A 16,921-nucleotide genomic window follows, 5' to 3' on the forward strand; every position below is an offset into this window, starting at 1 on the left:
TCTCTCTGAGTGTTTAATCGCCTGCATCATACAACACAAAGAGAAAATAATTTCCAAGATGGAGATAATCCCGTTTGATCGCAGTCTTCTGTATTAAATAATTTTATTTCCAAGAGCAATGTACAATTTGCAAACAGATGTAAACAGGTAGATGTGCCAACATCTGGCAAGAGGGGAACTACAAAAGCTTGAGACAATAAAAAAAGAAAAAGAAATTCACAACGTCGTCTTTCCCAGACGACCAACTAGGATGCGAGCTTCATCTTACCAAGATGTGGGAAATGCTGCCGTGAGGCGACGGAACGAGGCATGTTTGATGTCCAGCTGCAGAGACCAGAAGAATTCTGTCCTACACCTGATGGCCAAGGCAATTAAAATGCACCTACTCCTGCAAGCGTTGACGCGTCACCTTTTCACAGAGCTTCACTTGTAGTGAGTGTGTCGTTCTTAAAAGTTGTCCCGTCAAAATAGTACAATAATTAAACCTTCATTCATACTGGCAGAAAACAAGCATAAAACCAATAAATAGGGTTATAAGTACTAATCCTGAACTTACTGTAACAGTATATATATATATAAAAAAAAACATACAAACAACAAATAACTGATGATTTTTTTATCTAACCAGAAAAATCCATTTTTAGAGGTAATCTGAACCATAAACCGGGGTGAATTTCCTGCATATACTGCAGTAGCATCTCCCTTAGCCTCTTCTCTAAATCCAACATTCTCTCCTGTTCTTAAAACCCAAACTATTTCCATCAAGACAGAAACGCTGTCCTCACACATGTTCTGTGAAACAAGAATAAAAATCTAACTTTAGAGACGTAGCCCCTGTGATATGCTGGAAAACGATCTGAAGGGGTGTTGACGTTGGTGCAGACGCTGCCGTCGTAGACAGACTGCTAGATATACGATGTGCAGAAGGGAGACACTAGAGACGGGGGGGGGGGAATGACGGGGTTGTTAACAGCAACAGTCTGTGGAACGTAAAGCGTAGAAGCTTGGGATGGAGGAAGGCGGCGAGTTGAATCGCCAGGGAGCCCATCTGATGGGAGGAGGAAACACAAGGTGGCGTGATGCGGGATGTGGTTGCTGAGACTGCTGACCAGGGTGGGTGTGGATGTGGGATCGGGGCAGCCAGGTGACTTCAGGCTACCGGCTAGGTTGGAGGAAATGCATGCTGCTCCGCTCAGAGAGGAGGGAGCAGCGACAGGGATTCCACCTCCTCTCCATTTGGAGAGAGAAGCCAGCCGACGAGGCTCCTTCCTCAGTCTTTCCGTACCCTCCTCTTCCTCACAGCTTGTTTGTGGCTCTCTTCGGCAACATCTCCTGCATCCTTCGTCTGCGGGTCAGAATAGAATACATAGAGCGAAAGGAGTTTAATTAACACTTAGAATAAAGTGTATATTAAGCTGTAGGCTCAGCAGTGAGCCTGAAATGAAGCGTTGTGGTCGCAGTGAAAACAATCTGCTTCCCCATGGTCGTGCACAAGTTACTTTGGTGCTTCCATGATGTGTTAGGAAGACTTTTGTGGATATTACTCTCTGCTCTGGAAGTAGATTAATAGAAGTATGAATCCTCTGATTAATTTTCCCTTCGTGCACAAAGATACTTTTAGAAAAAAAAGGGCATTTTCTTTCCTAGTTTCTCAGTAGGACGGATATTTACTGATGTTTGAGTTTTTTTTTTGTCATTTGTCTCATTTACTTATACAGTTAATACGTCTCTATATATTCATATTCTCCTGTGTTATAACACTACACATCAAACGGGGTGAAGCTGTGTGTACACACTCCTTATTTCTTCTTTTATGTTTTTTTTTTTTTTTTTTTTTTTACTATTGTACAAACTTTTGTGTCAGTTTTAATTTTGTTGTTTTGTCTTCTATTTTTTGTTTGAGCTGCAGTAACAGTGAAATTTCCCCTCCATGGATCAATAAAGGGTTTTATCTTGAGTTTTAATAGAAAATAAAAATAACCAAATCTCGTTTGCAACTTGAAGCCTCTTTTCTCACTCACTTATTGAACCAACTACTACTGTATGCAACAGCGGTTACTCACCTACCGGTAGTTTTCTTAATGAACCCCTCCATGCACCGACCAAAAAGCCTTAGACCCCCACCTGCAATTTGCTAAAAGCATGCTTGGCTTTATGCTTTCATTAGCTCGCTTCTAACCAGAAACCCACCATTCTGGCTGAATCTTGTCCTTGGATAAAACCATTTTAGGTAACTATCAACGTTTAGCCTTACTTTTTTTTTTTTTTTTTTAAAGTTAATTTTTAATTTAAATTGAAATTTTTGTTTGTATTTCGGGTAAGGATATGTTTTAAAATGCTGTTGTAGAGCAGATTTTAATGTCCATCACATATTTACTTAGGAAGCTGGTTTCAAAATGAGTGTCAAAAATGTTGGTTCCATGTAAATTATACTCGTGTTTTTATTTAGATGAAATACCCTCTTAAAGCATTTCACCTAAAACCTGGGGACCTGGGGACCCAACCTTGGGGACCACTGGTAAACAAGACGGGGAGGAGAGAATCAGGAACAGCATTAGTCTGTATTCTTCCCATTGGCCAGCAGGGGGAGCCTCTGTCTGCAGACAGAAGTCTGATTAACTTAATAAAAGTCATAAATGTAAAACATAGACTGTACATTTCTATATACAGTCTGTGATGTAAAATGTCTTAAATGTATTTTAACTGCAACTAAACAGCATTTAATTTTAAATAAGTTTTATTCAAATAAAATATTTTCCAAGGTTTGACTGTCTGGTTAACCAGACTGCTGCATTAGTCCCCGTCCCCCCCCCGGTGCAGTTGCTTAAAGTACTAATTAGTTATCAGTCTCACCACTGCAACACACAGCAGTCCGACAGATCTCAGTCTGGACAATCGGAGATTAATTGTTATGAAAATTCTGAATTTGTCTAAAACAACTAAAAATAAATCAGCAGCAGTTTTAATACGAGCGGTGCAGCGAATTAATACACGATGTCACTTTGCTGTTGCACATTTATACGAGGCTGAAGTTAGCTTCCGAGTCGCAGTATGTGTAAAGGGCAATTCCACTGAATTTTTGGAAAACTAGATCACATTAGACCAGGTCCTGACAAAAAACTACAAGACTTAGACTCTTCAAACCTGGACTGAAATATTCTACATACTATGCAGATTCAAGAAAATGCAGTTTCTGATTTGATCAGCAAGTTGTAGTGGCCTGTAAGACTGGGCAGATCGATATTACGATATCCAGGCTAGTGACAGTATCAATTAAATTCCAGCATGATATCTATATTTTCCTTGCAGAGGGATTTCTAGACAAAGATCAAAGGAATTTTAATGAGAACTAAACTGGTTTTGCTTTGGAGTTTGTTTTTCTTCACGCAATAGTGTGACAATATGGAAAACTGTTATTTTCTTTATTTTGTGACATTGTTTATGTTGTTATTTTATATTATTTACAACTAAACAGCTTTGAAACATTTATTAAAAATTTCATTTGACAAAAAACTTTGTATTGTGTTTTTTATTACAATCCTGATCAACAAAGGCGAAAATGAATAAATGATTGTGAAATTGGAAACAAAGTATTCACAAATAGAATAAAGGTTTCACAAATCAGAAACTATGTTTTCATGACTCTGCATAGTATGTAGAATATTTCAGTCCAGGTTTGAAGAGTCTAAGTCTTGTAGTTTTTTGTCAGGACGTGGTCTAATGTGGTCCAGATGCCAAAAATTTTAATAAAATTAGCGTTATTTGCATTTTCACAAATAGAATAAAGGTTTCACAAATCAGAAACGGCATTTTCTTGAATCTGCATAGTATATAGATTATTTCAGTTCAGGTTTGATGAGTTTAAGTCTTGTAGGTTTTTGTCAGGACCTGGTCTAATGTCGTCTAGTTTTCCAAAGATTTAGTGGAATTGCCCTTTACACATATTGCGAATCGGAAGCTGCGAATCAGAAGCTAACTTCAGCCTTGTCACATTTATCACATCTCTGTCCGTTGCAACTCTGATTGATGCTACAGTAACAATAAATAAATAATACAGCTTGCTTCGAGTTAAAAAAAGGAAAAAGTTTTGAAAATTTATATTAAATTTTTCTATTTTCTTGTCTTTCAAAAAAAAACCTCATCAGCTTTTCCAACTGAGGTCAAATAAAAACTACTAACACAAACCTCGTCTTCTAATGTCGTCTCTGGAGCTTTGCTTTCGTCCTCTCCTTCTTCCTCCTCAACCTCCTCATCCTCGCCCTCTAGATTGTCCCCTCCTGCATCATCATCATCATCATCATCATCATCATCATCCTCCGCCTCACCCTCTTCTGTTGCTTTAAACAGAAAGAAGTAAAAGTCGGTGATGGTGAGGAGGAAGAAACAAATTCTGGTCAGCAACAGATTCATGTCTCACCTGCAGCTGGAGCTTCCTCTGTAGCCTCTGCTGCCTTTTCCTCCTCATCTACTACCGCTTCCTCTTCCTCCTCCTCTTCCTCTTCCTCTATATCTGCCTTGGGAAGATCTACCTTTTTGTACACATAATCATCATCCTCTGGTTTCTGGAAAAAAAAACACATCAACAGCTTGAGGCAGGTTAAGAAGGAAGTGATCAGACCAGAGGACATGAGAACATGCTCGGTACCTTTGGCCAACAGAAGAGCACAACCAGTCCTATCGGCAGGCTTACAGTCAGTATGTAGACCACCCAAAGCCACGGTCGCTCCTCTGCTGCCATCAGCAGTTGCGCAAAAATCCCTGGCTGGTGACGGAAGACAAACAAAGATGTGAGTACTTTCTGTTCTTCCATCCACATCATCATCATTTTTTGTTCTTTTTTTCCCACAGGTCTTCCTGATTAAGTGCAGTTGTACATGTTGTTCCGTCTTTCCTGTCCTCTCCACCCCAACCAGTCGAGGCAGATGGCTGCCCTCCCTGAGCCGGGCTCTGCCGGAGGTTTTCTTCCCGTTAGAGGGGAGTTTTTTCCTTCCCACTGTCGCCGTGTGCATGCTCAGGATGGGGGATCGTATCGAAGTCATGACTTGATGCAATCAGTTGGTTTCTATTATAGGATATGTATGAAGTGGCTCAAAATGATGTGTATGTTGGTTCATGTATGTAAAGTGCCCTGTGACAACATTGTTGTGAAGTGGCGCTATACAAATAAAGTTGAATTGAATTGAATCATGGAAGAATTCAGTGTACTTAAAGACACATGAGGTGTTTAGTTCGGTTCCTGCGCGCTGCACACTGACCTCGTTAGCACTGGCCACCAGTTTCTTCAGCCCCCAGCTATCGGAGGCCCAGCGGTCCGCAACCTCCTTGTGAGACGTGATAATAAAGTTGTCAAAGTAGATATCGGAGGTCATGGACCACAGCTCCAATCCCAGAGCCTTGAACGGTGTCATCCTAAACGGCTGCAGGTCCTCAAAATAATCTGGGTTATCGATCTTGCGAGGCTTCCAGACTCCCTTTGAGGAAGACAAAGTGGAGGACATGATGAGGGGGAAAAGGGCTCAAACATAACAGGCTTTATCAATCACACATCCATGGAAATGAAACGAAAACGATCTGTTACCTGATAGTTGGGATTGTCCACCAGAGGGGCTTTCCATTTGCCCTTGTACTGAGGGTTGTTGATCATGGGACGCTTCCACACCCCACAGCCAGGCGCCGTCTCGCAGGCTGGGTTAGGAATCTGCGGAGCCTCCCACTCTCCATCCATCTCCTCGTCCCTGGACACAAAGATTGTAACACGTGAGCGAGCTTCCAGGCGATAAACGGCATAATTCACAAGCTGCTGATGTGAATGTCCTCACCAGTCTTCTGGCTTCTCGGCGTTCGGGTCAGAAACAAACTCGGCTTCATCATCCAGCCAGCCTTCTGGCTTCATCGCATCAGGGTCCTCAATCTTTGCAGGCGCATCTTCGTCCCTTGAAAACACACACACAAAAAATGTAAATTAGAGAAGCAAATACAGATATTTAGATGGATGGCTTATGATTCAAATTTCAAACCAGGAACTATGAACACTAAATTTAAGGACTGGGCAAATAAGGGTTTAAATATATTTAACGCTTTTGTTAAAAAAGGTCAAATTTTAAGTTTTCAGAATTTACAAGAGAACTACAACTTAGATCACAAAGACTTCTACATGTACCTTCAGGTTAGAGATTTCTATCAGAAGGTAATTAAACCGGACCTCCCGGGTGAAACAAATAAACTTACGGAAATCCTCGATAATGGATATAAGAACAAAGGGGAAAAGGTGTTATCCAAATTGTATCAGGCATTGGTTTCCAATAGGAAGAACTCAACTCTTTATATAAGAGATAAATGGGAAAAAGAATTATCGGTAGAAATGAGCGATGAAGTATGGTATGATTTATGTGAAACTCAACTGACTACAACTAGTTCCAGAAATTGGAAAATATTTTGTTGGAAAAACATTGTACGATTTTTCATTACACCAAAGATCAAAAAGGCTTCATTATCGACACATCAGCCTTGCTGGAGGTTGTGTGGCGAACAGGATGTGGGACATGCACATATTTTTTGGCAGTGCACAAAAATAACACAGTTCTGGAATAATATTTGGGAGGAGTTGGGAAAAATACTTGGATACAAATTACCCATGTCATGTTCAACTCTGTATTTTGGATCCTTATCAGGAAAACAAATACCATGTAAAGACAAATATTTGATAAAAATATTGCTAGCAGCATCTAAAAAAGCTATCACAAGGAAATGGTGCAAAGAAGAGCCCTCAACAGTAAAAAATTGGAGAGACGTTGTAGAAGAAATTCACAACATGGAGAGACTTACATATATCTTGAGACTTCAACAACATGAATATGAAGATCGATGGGAAAAGTGGACAATGTATATTATGTCAACCAACACTGATTTGTAACTTTTTCTTTTGTTTGTTTTGTTTTGTTTTGGTGTTGTAAAATGTGCAAAATGTTACAATAAAATTTAAGTGAAAAAAAAAAAAGAAAACACACACACACACACAACACATTAAAGGCCAATATTTACACAAAAATGTGTGTAATCATTCAACACAAACATGATGGACAAGCTAATAATCTGTGTGTTGTACAAATAAAACGGACAGAAGAGGAAAAGAGAACTAATAAGGAAAACCACCCCATAAAGAAACTGTCCTGCTAGTGATGACCACAAACAGTCTTCATCCTTTCTGGATGATTTCTGCTCATCTTTGCATCATAACATGAGGCGGTGTCTGCAAGCCAAACAAGTGGCTCAGGTAGTGCAGCTCGTCCAGGATGTCGTGGAGGAGACACCAGGAGACATGTCAGTATACCAGGAGATGTACTGAGGGAAAAAAACCCAGCTGCAGAACTGCTATCTGTTCTTCTGTGCAAGCAGAGACAGGGGGTCCGATTTGTCGGGCACTTCCAGATCCCTGTAAATGACCTCCAGCAGGCCACAACCGTCCATGTTACTGTCATGACGGTGGTATGAGGGCTCAATGTTCACCACTTTGGCTTACATTTACAGCCAACACCATGCAGCCCAGTCAGCATTTGCAAGGTTTAGCAGATTGGCAACTGGTCCCCAGTGCTCTTTGCAGACGAGAGCAGGTATATATATATATATATACATATATATATATATATATATATATATATATATATATATACATATATATATATATACATATATATATACATATATATATATATATATATATATATATATATATATATATATATATATATATATATATATACACATATACATATATATATATATATATATATATACATATACATACATATATATATATATATACATATACATATATATATATATATATATATATATATATATATATACATATATATAGATATATATATATATCTATATATATACACATATACATATATATATATATATATATATATATATATTGAAAAAGAAACACCCACATTCTGTTACTGTTGCATCAGAACACCATTCCTCCGTGTAATATTTAGGATAACCATTCCTAGCAGAATAGTAGAATATGTAGCGTGGCTTTTTTTTTTTTTTTTAAAAAGTGGCTCTCCTCTTGTCTTAGTATATTGAGTGTGACTTGTTGAATTAACAGTGTGGATCGCTGCCTTATGAGAACATCCGTGGTGTCATCAGGAGCATGCCCAGCTGTCAGCACTGGTGTGTGATAACGTTAACGTGACATAAACAGAGAAAAGTTTTCATTAAGCTTAGGTAGTGGAATTTTTTTATGGCATAATACGCAGAGAAATTATGTTAAATGTGGTTTAGTTTTGTTGATCGGGTGTAAATCGTAAGCTCAAATGCATGAAGCTGTTTTTTCAAGTCCATTTTCACTTCAGACAGTTTACCAATAAAGTTATTAATAAAGTATTTTTCATTCATTTTCATTTCATCTACAGTAACATATCGGAGCATTTCAGCTCTTTGTGATGTGTCACTTTCTAATCACAAGTTACCAACAGTCTGACAGCAGGTGGGAAGTTTGCAAGGCTGTATGCGCAGATCTATTTTTCTGTACACCTGACTTATGCGTGGAACATGGTGTACGTATTGTTTTCTAAATGAGGCTCCTGGTGGTGTGTTCAAGGTCTCCAAATAGCAGTGGAATCGTCTCCCTTCTGCTGAAGCTAAATTCAACAATGCAATGCTGACACCTCTGAATATTTCTTCCATCCACACTCAGCACCTGTCTTTATAAACTAAACAGTCAGATGTTATTTATCTTTTTTAAATGACATCATTTCATGCCATTTCTGGCTCTATATGGTCGTGCCTTCGCAATTCTTGCCTCCCCTGACATGCAAACACACAGATATGTGTGTGTCTAAGGGCCTTGCTCAAGAATGGTTCTTTTTTCGCATTCTGGAGACTTGAACCAGGTTCTCCAGACCCAATCCCACCTCTGTACCACCCCCCCGATAAATATACCCTGCTATTATTATAGAGGGGTTTTGCATGTCCCATGTTATATTAGAATTATAAATCATTTCCATTAAAAAAAAAGGCCTTGCTCGACTTTTGATTGGTCATTAATGTGTTTGGTTTGGAGCTCCTCTCAAACCACTGAATGTGACGACAATCCCCTTTAGTGCACACATTAAGTTACCAAACTGTGCTTCTGTTTACTAATACGGAGGTGAAAGTTACCAGTCATCAGGCTTCACAGCCTCTGGGTCGGGAATCTTGGCCCTCTCATCCCAGTCTTCTGGCTTGGAGTCATTTGGGTCGTCGATCTCCTTTGGTGGGTTGACAGGAGGCACCACATCAACGAGCAGGTTGCCGCGGCTCACGCTCGACTGATCGATGAACATCTCATAGCTGTTGTCCGGGTTTAGAACTGACAACAGATCGAGTCAGCAGAGCACAACAACAACAACAAAAAAAACATAAATTATTAGTTCCATACCCAGAGTGTAAAGGTGAGTTTTCTTGTCGGTGTAGAACTTCTTCAAGTCGACATCAGCCCTCTTGGCGTGCTTCTCCTCCACGTCTTTGTTCAGCGGATTCTTGTGGCGGAAGATGAAGTGCAGCTTGTAGTCCTCGCCACATTTGTCCGGTCCGAACATGATGGTGTAGGGTGTACGGTCGTGGAACTGCTCCTACAGAGCAGAGCGGCAAAAATGAAAATGGAGCTCTTAAATAAATTCCTGCAGATGTTTCCTGTTCCTCTGAAAGCACATACAGTTTATATATCAAATAAATGGGGGTAGCTCAAGACTTTCAAGCAGTACCGTATGTTTACACAAGAAGTGTTGCGATTACTTGATTTCAGACGACACAACTAATTAATTATAAAGATCCCTGGATGTCGCCAATTTTTCATTAATAATTAAGTCTGAACTCCATCAGCAGATCCGTACAACCTGCACACAACATTTGTATGTCACTGTTTGTGTTGCTTTGTTTGAAGAGTTATTCCTTACAAACAAATGGGTTAGTAGTCCTTATCAAATGACCAAAATGTCATTGTGGCGAGCGGCTCGCCAACCTGTAAAGTACGCCATCAAACTGTTGCAGGGAAAGGAGGAAATACATTGAATGTTTCACCACCTGCAGGACAAACACTTGCTTTGCAGACAAAAGTAAAGGTAAATGCAGAGTAACTGGGTAATGCTATGTTAACTACTGTAACACTGTGTTATTTGCAGTTTGTGTAATTATGTATAATGTGTTGGGTTTACGGTGCAACATGACAAGTTAAACAGAGTTCATAAACATTTTAGGGAAGAAGAAAAAACAAAAAAAACTGTCTTAATGAATAGTTTTTCTGTTCACACATGACTGACATGGAGTCTGATCCAGTTTCTTACCTTCAGTGTGCAATGAGCTGTGTAAGAAACTGCATTTCATTTCAGATATCTGGTCCTGTTTATTTTCACTCTTTCAGTATAATTTATGTTCCAAACGGCAGCTATTTTACCAAAAGGCAGCTAGAAGCAGGTTTTTTCTTGTTTCTAAATGTTTTGCTCTGGTTAAAAAAAACATTTTTTATAATGTAGTGTCCAGAAAGAAGCCTCCCAGGTCCAGGTAGAGGTCCATCAGGAAGCTTTCCATCTGTTTTCTCTGAGACATATCCAGAGTTAATATGTAATTTTTTATTAATTATTTATCCGAGGGGATTTAGTTGGAAAGTGAATTTTTTGTTACTTTACTTTGTTAAGTTGGCAAAAGATGAAAACAGAGACGTGTTAATGTGATTCCATTTGTTTATACTGTTTTGGCAGAAATCAACACGTAATAATCCAGTTATAATAAAATCAAGATTATTTCTCTGACAATAATTATCCCAAAGATATAAACAATCAAAATATCCCTAGTTTGCTCTTACAGTGAAATATTTGGATCCACCTGACTGGGGATAATCTTATTAAAGCTTGTATCATACTCCACAAGAAGCAAGAACGGAGTTCTTGCTCTCGAGGCTGCAAGAACAAGAAAAAACTTCCTGTTCGGCAGGTCCATACATACTCCGGGAGAAGCCCGTCTGCAGTGGGGAGGGATCACTGCGGGGGGCGAAGTCTGCTTTCATGTGCAATGAACCCGGTTATGTTTTTCCCAGCGTCTTTGTACTCAAGATAACTTAAAAGGTTACTGAGGGATTTTTATAAATATTTCAAGAGTTGTTGGAAATGTGAAAATGAAGAACTGATTTCTGGTGAAGGCTGCACGGTGGCTCAGTGGTTAGCACTGTGGCCTCACAGCAAGAGGGTCACTGGTTTGATCCTTGGCTGGGGAGAGGTTTGATCAGTGGCCTTTCTGTGTGGGGTTTGCATGTTCTCCCCGTGTATGCATGGGTTCTCTCCAGGTGCTCCAGCTTCCTCCCACCATCCAAAGATAGGTTAATTGGTTACTCTCATTGCCCCTAGGAATGAGTGTGAGCATGAGTGGTTGTTCGTCTCTCTGTGTGGCCCTGCGATGGACTGGCGAGCTGTCCAGGGTGTACCCTGCCTGTCGCCTAAAGCCAGCTGGGATGGGCTCCAGCTTCCCTGCGATTAAGCGGTTCAGAAAATGAATGAATGAATGAATGATTTCTGGTGGTGATCCAGATCACCGTCTGGATCCAGGAAATGTTAAAAAGGATTCTTTAACATTGTGTTTGGCGGAGGTTTCCGCTCTCTGCGTGTTTTTCTAGTTTCATGTTTAACGAACAGCTTCGTCCGCGGCAGGGCGGGTCGTGCACACGGCGGGGTCCGAGTGTTTTAATGCCACATGTAAAAATGTTCCTACTTTCTCACCACGTCGATCAGTTGTTTTACTAAAACAATCCGTTTTACCTGCAGCGGCAAAAACACGGAAGCAGCAACTCCGCTTCATGCTTTCTCTATGTTAACGACGCCCACCTCCAATGTCCGACCAATCACACGATACTTCTCTAGAAAAAAGTTATGCCAGCCCGATGTGTCGAGAACTGTCTTCAAACGCGTCCGCGAGAACAAAATGACGTCATGTTCTTCTCGGAGCCTCGAGAACAAGAAAAAGTTCTCGCTTCTCGTGGAGGATGTAACAAGCTTAACTAATCTGGTGACATCTTCCTAAACTTATTGAGAAGAGAAAAACAAACAATCAAAATAAGCATCCAGCTTTAGGGCGTGACATTGAAGACGTATACCAACCAGATTGAGATTGCCAACATCTGACAGCAGCTTTATGTATGCTCCCCCACAGTCAATGCCATCCTGGAAATTCACCTCATACCTGCAAACAGAAAACACTTTCTATCATTATTTTCTAACCAACAAGATAAAAAAAAAAAAAAAGGTGTGTGTGCTTCTTCCAACGCACTGAACAACCAGAGGTTCGTCCTCAAAGACAAAGGGTTTGTCCAGCATCGCAGCAATGGCGTGATGCTTGGCCCGGGACTTGAGCACCAGACCCTGGTCTCCGGGAACCTTGTTCTCCTTCAGCTGCTCCACTGCCCACTTCCCTACCATCAAATGATGCAAAATAAGATGCAAAGGAGAAGAAAAATCCTACATTTTCTTGGAAATATCTTAATCATGAGCGAAGTGGCTGTGTGTGATGACAACACACACCCACACATCTTGATGAGTAGAGGGGGAGAACAGAAACTAACCGTCATATTTGGCGATGTCATCATCTGCGTCCTCCTTCATCGTCTTTGACGGCTGCCACCTTCACAGATAAACATCACAGCTAAAGATGCAGAGAGCCACTCAAACTGTTTTATAGCATCGTTAAAATGGGATTCTGTATTTTCTATAAGCAATTTTTCCCATAATACCTGTCCAATGAACCATCGTCAAACGTCTCAGCGAAGTACACGTCTCCAGTGGGGACAGGAGTCTTATATGTAACCTGGAATGCATGAAAAGACATCATGATATCACAAGTTTAAACTCCAGACGGGATGATTCATGACTGGTTTCTGACCTGGAAAGAGACATTAGCATCAGTTCCAGGATTTACAGATCCTTTTTCATCTGCCTCATCAGACTGCTCTTCATCCATCACCGTTGCTTCCTCGTCCTCTGCCATAAGGACTTTCAGCTCCTCCTCGTCCAAGCCCATATCCTCGTTGACATCCGAGATGTCGGCCTCTGGCTGCTTCCCGTGGGCCGCAATGCCTGCCACTGCCAGCGAGGACAGGAGCAGCAGGCGCCACATCCAGCCTCCACCCAGCTTCATCTGAGGCGGAAAAGGAAAGGGAGCAAAATGTGACATGAACTAGGGTGAGAGGGGCGTGGTGGGGAGGATAAGAGAGGGGGAAGAGAAGAGGCAGGTGCGGCTGAGATAGGTTTTATTTATGGAGCACAATGAGGTATATGTGCTGAGTCAGTGATATAAATAGATACCATAAGTGTGTAAAGTGATGGAGGGATGAGTGTGTGAGAGGAAGTGACCTAAAAAAAAAGAAAGACAAAAAAAAACTGAGGTCACATTACTGCATCATGTGAGAAATGTGAGAGCTGGGTCCTTGAATGCATCCTTATCTCACAATTATGTCAGGAGAAAAGAAGAACAATGTAAAGAGGACATTTTCAACTCCAGATCCAGACACATCTATGCTGTAAAAATCTGCCTGATTTCACAAATACATCCTAACATCACCAACGTTCTCACAGAACAAAGAAGGGGTTTTTAACATGCATTTAAAATCCTAATGGACAATTTCTTTATCAAAGCTGGAATTCAGAGTGCTGCATTATTACATCAAACAGCAAAATCAATGAAACCACCACTGATCAGCCCACACCGCCACTCTTTGTTGAGATGCCGGAAATGAAAAGAATTAGACAGAAGACCAGCAGGCTTTCCTCAGTTTTCAGCTTAACGTCCATTTTCATTCTGATGCAGTCCTGTTTGCACACAACACGGCATCAATAGAGCTGGAAATAAACCATACAATCAACAAGAGGCACAAAAACTAGTCAAAATGAGGCTTTTTCATTTTTAAAGCAAAATCCTAACTAACGATTTTGATCAGAGACACTAATAGCCCTAATTTATGACAGGATTTCCGTAGTCACTGAAAAATAAGACAATGAAATCCCTCCTGATTAATTCAAATGTCTTTCTTTAAAAAAAAACTAATAAAACATATCAAAACACTGAAAGCCATGAGATCTGAATCCATTTCAGCTGCCTGTTTTAATGCAGCTGAATGAAGGCAATTGTTGCAGGAGAAAAAATTGTGCTTATCTCAAAATAATGATAATTAAACAATTAAATGATACCGGACAGGGATGACCAACTGTTACATATCTAGCTGATGGTATAAATAAGCTGAAAGGGTCTATAAAACATCATCAAACATTTCCTTAGATCCTGAGTAACTAACAAGACAGAGTTTGTTTCTGCTGTAGAACAAACGGCATTTAACTTGCATGATGGTGTTAAAACTAACAATTATATGACACAACGTTGCAGGAAAAACAAAGACAAACTGAGTCCAAGAGAAGATAAACTGGTCATCTACTAGCCTGAAAATAAAAACCACACATCTGGTTGTGGAAGAGATGTTCAGCATGATGTAGATGTGGCTCTGTGGAAACTTTGTAACCACAGGAAACACAAAAGGAACCAGGTACTAATGCAAACCGTACAGTAAGCCATCCTGGTGTTTAACTCCAAGATGTGTTCTTAAACATCTGTAATTCCTTTCTTCACATCCTTAGCATTCGTGTTCAGTATTATTGTTGTTGGGGTTCAGTTAAAACGCAAAGCATATATGAAACCACTAGAGAGTGAATCAGGCACTTGAATAAGGCTGTGTGGTGTTGCCACAGGCAATATGAGCTACATGGCTCGTGGTTTTAATCCAGTACAAGTACCTGTCTGAACTGGAAACAAAAACACATCTTAAGAAGAGGGAGATAAAAACTTTAGACACCCAAAAGGAGGGAAAAAAGGTAAATTGGCAAAAGTTAAGTTTCTGGAAATGCATTGTTTTAATGGAAACTAATTTTACATTGTCGAAACTAAAACAGAATCAATTTACAGGACGATTTATGACGTCTTCAACCTGCTAAATGAAGGTTTAAAGCTCCACACATTAAGCCATCAATTAATCAATGCAAGATGCCTTTTTGCTGTAATGTAGTTACAGGCTTAATATGCTGCAGCATTGGCTCATTTTTCTCACAACACAAAAACAGGCTGACTATACTGTACATATCTGAAGTTCATACCTTTAACATGATCTTTAAGGTATGAGCTTCAACTCAACAGCCTATCTTCAAGTTAGTGGGTTCACAGCGGTCACAACAATCATTTTCACCCCAGAGCCATTATATAAAGCTTACTAAAGCTGTCACGTTTTAATATTGACAAAACAATGCTCTCCCTCTCTCTTTTACAGATCTTTTATTGAATCGATTTTATCATCTTCCTTGGTAGCCTGGTTTGGTAATTTGGCTCTGAAGGACAGAAATAAAGTCTGTCAGATTATTAAATGGTCCAGAAGGCTGATTGGTGAGCCTCAGCTGAGTCTTGAGGCCCTGCACACCAGGCAGGTACAGCGTACAGCCTCTAAGATAGTGAGCTGTGACTCCCACCCTTTATTTGTGGAGTTTCACCTTCTCCCATCAGGACGCAGGTTCTGAATAAAAGTTAGTTCCGCTTTAAACTGATGAAAAACGACCATGTAAACACTTAATTCCTAATGCTAATTTCTATTCAGAATTAAACTTAATTCCGATGTAAGTGGCGGATTTATTCGCATTTTAATTCTGATCTATTTCATTCCTCTGTCATGTAGACCTTCATTCTGCTCTAAGTAACTTCTGGTCGTTCTGCGTATGCTCGTTACCTTGTCCTGTCCCAATGACGCGCGTTGTTTTGCCTCCCGTGTTAGGTGGTCTATCTTTCTCCTCCTTCTCAGTTGCTGCAAAAAGTAAAGTAGTATGCTTGTGTTGAGCTAGTACTTCAGATTTATAATAAAAATAGCGGCGAAACTGGTAATTATCGTGTAGTTTTTACAAGTTACGACTGAAAAGATGAGAAGCAGGGAGCCAACTTTGTTTATTTCCGGTATACGTCATACGTCACGTGCACACTCTGTCCAATCAGAACACCCCCCCCCCCCCCCGGAGGAATTCATTTAGGAGGTGTTTCATGTAAACATTTATTTGGAATTATTATCCTCGTGTAAACTGGTAAGAGAACAAGTTAATTCCGAATAAGTTAATTCTGAATTATTTAATTCCGAATTATCCATTTTGAATTAAAAAACACCATGTAACCGTACCCGTTGTTATGTTGTGAAACAGGGCACCTGGAGCACTCTGGGCCCAGGGCCCTGCGCACTTTTAATGCGGCCCTGCTGGTAAACAGTCCACATGATGGTGCAACATCTCTCATCAGCCTCTGATGCTAAACAGCTTCATCAATACTACCTGCAGTGATGTTAATCAGCTTAATCAATACTACCTGGTACAAAAGTATCGGCATTTTAAAATTAAGTGCATTAAATATCACAGGACACCTCTCTGGAGGTAACATGGCTGCCATCGAGCACCGCAAAGCCCAAACTCTGACATGAATGTCCGCAACACCTGCTCCGCTGGCTGACGCCGCTTTTAGCAGAACGGAAGCTGGAAATTTTCGCTTTATGTAAAAACGGGATCTGATTTTATTTTTCTTTCAATTAGACAACAGAAATGAATAAATAGCAGCCGCTAGCCTGCTAAAGGCAGTGATGTCGCGCAGAAGAGACTCAATGAGCGCGAGCGCGCGCACAAACACACACACACACACACACACACAAACCTCGCGCCTTCTTGCAACAGCGGGAGAAAAAACACTTTCCTTAAAACTGCTCCTTGGTGTAAAAAAAAACGAGAAAAAAAAAACAGCACAAGACTCTCTCCCAGTGAGGAACTGGAGTGGAAAACCGGTTAGATGTGAATTACTGCTTGGCTGAAATAACGGTGTG

At 40.3% G+C, this 16,921-nt stretch overlaps 1 protein-coding gene across 2 annotated transcripts; it reads right to left on the bottom strand.

Moving 5' to 3' along the window:
• Nucleotides 1-68: 68 nt before the first annotated feature.
• clgn (calmegin) lies at nt 69-16,921 on the bottom strand. 2 transcript variants are annotated; one of them, XM_079264854.1, is made up of 15 exons: nt 16,756-16,921; nt 12,919-13,173; nt 12,770-12,843; nt 12,602-12,660; nt 12,310-12,451; nt 12,141-12,222; nt 9,434-9,626; nt 9,175-9,364; nt 5,820-5,933; nt 5,579-5,735; nt 5,256-5,471; nt 4,646-4,762; nt 4,418-4,562; nt 4,186-4,331; nt 69-1,345 (listed from the first exon to the last, which is right to left on the bottom strand). In XM_079264854.1, the coding sequence occupies exons 2-15, from the start codon at nt 13,171-13,173 to the stop codon at nt 1,271-1,273; spliced, it is 1,965 nt and encodes a 654-aa protein (XP_079120980.1). In that variant the 5' UTR covers nt 16,756-16,921; the 3' UTR covers nt 69-1,270. The 2 variants fall into 2 exon arrangements, with proteins under 2 accessions (XP_079120980.1, XP_079120979.1); XM_079264853.1 differs by having other exon boundaries at nt 4,186-4,337.

The sequence above is a fragment of the Telmatherina bonti genome (genome assembly GCF_933228915.1).
Source record: "Telmatherina bonti genome assembly, chromosome: 3".
NCBI classification, from domain to species: domain Eukaryota; kingdom Metazoa; phylum Chordata; class Actinopteri; order Atheriniformes; family Telmatherinidae; genus Telmatherina; species Telmatherina bonti.

What these genes read in the sequence shown, in the direction of transcription:
- clgn (XM_079264853.1), bottom strand. Translation starts at nt 13,173, where the DNA reads ATGAAGCTGGGTGGAGGCTGGATGTGGCGCCTGCTGCTCCTGTCCTCG. An exon ending in GCTGTGAAGCCTGATGACTG is followed by an intron (nt 5,934 to 9,174) that starts GTAACTTTCACC and finishes TGTGTTTTCAAG; the next exon opens with GGACGAAGATGCGCCTGCAA. An exon ending in TGGTGGCCAGTGCTAACGAG is followed by an intron (nt 4,763 to 5,255) that starts GTCAGTGTGCAG and finishes TTCCGTCACCAG; the next exon opens with CCAGGGATTTTTGCGCAACT.